The sequence below is a fragment of the Sphaeroforma arctica genome (genome assembly GCF_001186125.1).
Source record: "Sphaeroforma arctica JP610 unplaced genomic scaffold supercont1.91, whole genome shotgun sequence".
Classification (NCBI taxonomy): Eukaryota; class Ichthyosporea; order Ichthyophonida; genus Sphaeroforma; species Sphaeroforma arctica.
The window spans coordinates 148867-153016 of record NW_014040467.1 but is presented as its reverse complement, the minus strand read 5'-3'; the positions used below and the strand labels follow the sequence as shown (position 1 = coordinate 153016).

At 41.2% G+C, this 4150-nt stretch overlaps 1 protein-coding gene across 1 annotated transcript in view; it reads right to left on the bottom strand.

The window, feature by feature from the left end:
* The window catches only part of SARC_02108 (hypothetical protein), a 3780-nt gene extending 1583 nt beyond the window's left edge, over positions 1 to 2197 (bottom strand). Inside the window, exons 1-3 of the mRNA XM_014304161.1 lie at positions 1940 to 2197; positions 1072 to 1534; positions 10 to 768 (exon numbers count right to left, since the gene is read on the bottom strand). Coding sequence (XP_014159636.1) covers positions 10 to 768; positions 1072 to 1534; positions 1940 to 2176 — 1459 coding nt within the window. The 5' untranslated portion in view covers positions 2177 to 2197. The remainder of the gene's footprint in view (positions 1 to 9; positions 769 to 1071; positions 1535 to 1939) is intronic.
* Between the last annotated feature and the right edge of the window lie 1953 nt (positions 2198 to 4150).

Sequence of the window (4150 nt, the reverse complement as noted above, 5' to 3'; positions counted from 1 at the left end):
CCTCTGCACTCGGCTCTTCAGCAGGTGGGGCGCTTGCTTCCGCGGCCGGTGTGGTCTCATCACCACCTACAGCGTCTGTGATAGCTTCGAAATCACTCACTGCAATAGATGCGTCGTCCACAGCTTCAGTGGCTGCATCGGCAGCGCTCTCGGCCTCTTCCGCGGCTTCCTGTACGTCTTCCGCGGCCTCACTGGCATCTTCGGCTGCCTCACTCGCTTCTTCCAGGGCTTCAGTCGCTGCGACAGCAGCGCTCTCTTCCTTTTCGGCGACTTCGGTGGCTTCGGCTATTGCCTCAGCCAAATCCTCGCTAGCTTCCTGCACGTCGTCAGCGGCTTCGCTGGCATCTTCAGTGGCTGCATTGGCAGCGCTCTCGGCCTCTTCCGCGGCTTCGGTGGCTTCAGCTGTTGCCTCAGCCAATTCCTCGCCGACTTCCTGTACGTCTTCTGCGGCCTCACTGGCATCTTCGGCTGCCTCACTCGCATCTTCCAGGGCTTCAGTGGCTGCAGCAGTCGCTTCATCGGCTTCGATCGAAGCTTCTTCTACAATATCACGTATACCATCATCATCCTCGTCTGCGCTCGCGGCCTCGCTTTCGGCAGGTGCGCTGGCATTATCGCTTTCTACAGGTGCGCTGGACTCGGATATGGCCTCGGATTCAGCTGGCATACTCGCCTCGGGGCTCTCAGACGCCTCCGGTTCTGTACTGCCGTCTTCCCCAGTTGAGAATAATGGCTGGGGGGGTTTTGCTAGGAATACGCTGGCAGGTTCTGAACGATTCAACGTGGAAGTGTCAGCAATTTGTTGGACATACTCCGATCAATGACGATAAGCGGTTAATTCTCTAGCGAATCATATAGGTTCAGACAGCACGACAGTGCACTATTATTTCGATCCAAGAGGAGTATACAACTTGTTACGATACTAATTTTTGCTAGCAGTACAATAAAGAAATCCGGATATATATATATATATATATAGAGGAAATTTATTTTCGCTAACAACAATATAAACGAATGACATGAACTTAACATATGCTAGCATCCTAAAAAAACCGAATAAGGCTGACATACCAGAGTTGATGACAGAGAATGTCACCGATTCTGACTCGTAATCGAGACATTCTTTCAGAAGTAGCTCGACTGAGGCAACGGAATCGCCCGAACAATCCTCGGTAATGAACTCGTATTTAGTCAGGGTGTTTTCATAGATATCATAGTAATACAGAGCATAATCATTCTGAGCTGTGGGATCATCCACCACCGCGGCATCGCCATCTGTCAAACCGGACGCACCATTGAAGGCACGTCCATCATCCTTTATACACTCATTCAAAACACGTGTGAACTGTCTTCTGGCAGCACCTGCACATTCTTCTCCTGTAAAAGTACTCAATAAAACTTGTCCATCGGGTCCTTTGTATTCCGGCAGAATAACATTGACATCCGCTGGGGATTCACTAGCCTCTGCATCCTCAATGCTGCAATCATAGTCTTGAGCATTGCACTCCTCTGCGTTTTCTGGCTTAGCACACCACTGAAAGGACGTAAAACAGTATTATATGATGTTACATTAATGACAAAATTTACTAGCCTGCCTTAAGTAAAGCGATCTATGTCAACTTTAAATTTTTTTGACACAAATCTACGACCTGGTATATTGATCAAGTTCGGGTTTAGGTGACGCCACAAGTAGCGGTAGGAAGTCTCTCACACACGGGCTAGATTAAAACTTGAAATTATTTGTCCTACAGCATACCGTATCTACACATATCAAGAGAGCATTTACGTACGCAGCTAATACATGGGTCGGTAATTTCGAGTTTAATATCTAGAAAATGACATTACAAGTAGCGATAAGTAATCTCAATCACACTGGCTATGATGACATTAATCATCATACAACGTACTGTATAAAAAGAATAATAGAAAGGGCACTTACGTATGCAGGCCCTTGTGTGCAGGGATCGGATCCAACAGCTTCTTGCCTTCTACCTAATGGACGAGCGTATACTGTCAAAGACACGGCGCTAGCAACCGCTAGATATCCAGCTACACGCATTTTGCTGCTTTGTATTGGTCTTGTGTCGAGGTTTGCATACAGTGAACAATGTGTACACGGTAAGCATATGATATGTAGACGTGAATTGACCTGCTTATATGAATATGAAAACAACATGAATCCACATCTGTTATCCCGCTTGATTCAAAATCACAATCAATGTTCACATAATTAATTAAAATGTAGTTAATTATTTAGTTATTTCGTTAATAACACATTTTTTTAAGTTTTGTGCTAAAATTCCACCACGTACCAACCTCTCAACAAACCACATGACTAATAATTTTGGATATAGATCATGCGTGCACAGTTATGGCCAGTGACTGAGCACCTCCTCCGAATCGCGACTGTCTTGTCTGTGTCAAGTGTACACCCTCTACTACTAGCTAACTAGTATTTTTAGTGGGGAGACGTGTGCGGGTCAGTTCAACAGTAATTGTTTTTATTTAGGTGATTCAATTTACCGGTTATATTTTATAATAAGTATTGATTGGTGGAAACGAAACCTATTTCTCCTTAATTTGGTATACGTTACTCTATTGTTTTGCCAGGGGTATGTGATAAAATTGAATCATAAAAATATACGTCAAAGCCGATTGCTCCAGCTGTCCAAAATCCACATAAATAGTTAATAAATACAGAATTGACAATTTTATAAAAAACATATTTCGACTTTGTGTGAACTGATATGTCATACATATTTATTATTATTTAGCCGACTAGCCGTACGGCGGACAAACATACGTAGGCCTTTTTAAAAAACAAAACAAAAAAACACAGTCCCAGACTCACAGTCGACTGAAAATTGGAAATTGAACTCAACCTTTTTTTCTTTTTTATAAAATTAATATATATATATATATAAACATAAACTACAAAAAAAATTAAAAATGGCTACATGACCATCTAGAGAAAAAGCAGAAATTATGGGAGAACGGACAAGAAAATAAGGACAAGGCTATGAATTCAAGAATTGAAGCCTGAAGGCAGAAGGTGCTTATACTTTTTTTCTGACGTACTTTGGCCTTCGGGAATCGGACGTCACACACGTCAGGCCGTCCATATTTAATTTTATTCTTTCGAATTTCTCTCGATGAACGATTGATCTCATGATCTGACAAATGTACCAAGCAAAAGAGTCAGGTTCAGTCGGCCTGCCCTTCGGAAGCTGTAGTAGTTCGGCCTATCTTATTTCTATTCTCTCTCTCGCTCACAGAGAAGAGGGTTATGATTTTATATTGTTCTCTTCTCGGGTCAAGACACATGTTTGTACTAAATATTTGTTTTGTCAATGAAATCCTGATACAAACTGGATGCAAAGATTAATGTAAAGAGTATACGACATAAAAGAGTATACGGCAAGTTGTAATTGAAAGAAGTTTTGGATGTAACCTTCATACCCCTGTGTGATATAAAAACATTTACACACACGTAGCCATTGTACCTGGTTGTAGACAAGAACCGTACAGCTTTCATTTTCAAGAACAAAGATCCGCCTATACATATCCGCTGTTTGTATGGGTATGAAAATCAAATAATCTTAGTATATTTCTGCGTGGATCGTAAGAGTATGTATCAATTCTATAGTTACTAACGTTCGTGCATGAAGAAACCTCCTGTTTATAATTTGCCGGTTTCGTATTATGATTTTCAAGAACAAAGATCCGCCTATACATATCCGCTGTTTGTATGCGTATGAAAATCAAACAATCTTAGTATATTTCTGCGTGGATAGTAGGAGTATCAATTTTATGGTTACAAACGTTCGTGATGAAGAAACCTCGTGTTTATAACTTGCCGGTTTCGTATTATGATTAATTTAAATAGTATTGTTGGTCTATATAAATGAATATCAATGGGGCCAAAGCATTTCTGGCGGCTTGACACAGCTGTAAAATAGCAGTTCAGCTTCATTACTACTTACATGTAGACTGTTTACAATACTTATTTGCACTATATTGATTAAAAAAAACCCCGAATGTGAAGTAGGGGAAGAAACAGTTGCATACCTACAACTTATCGCTTCGATCCTTTTTTTCGTCGTATATACAATAGTTGAAAATATTGTATTTGCGAAAGCCATCATAAATT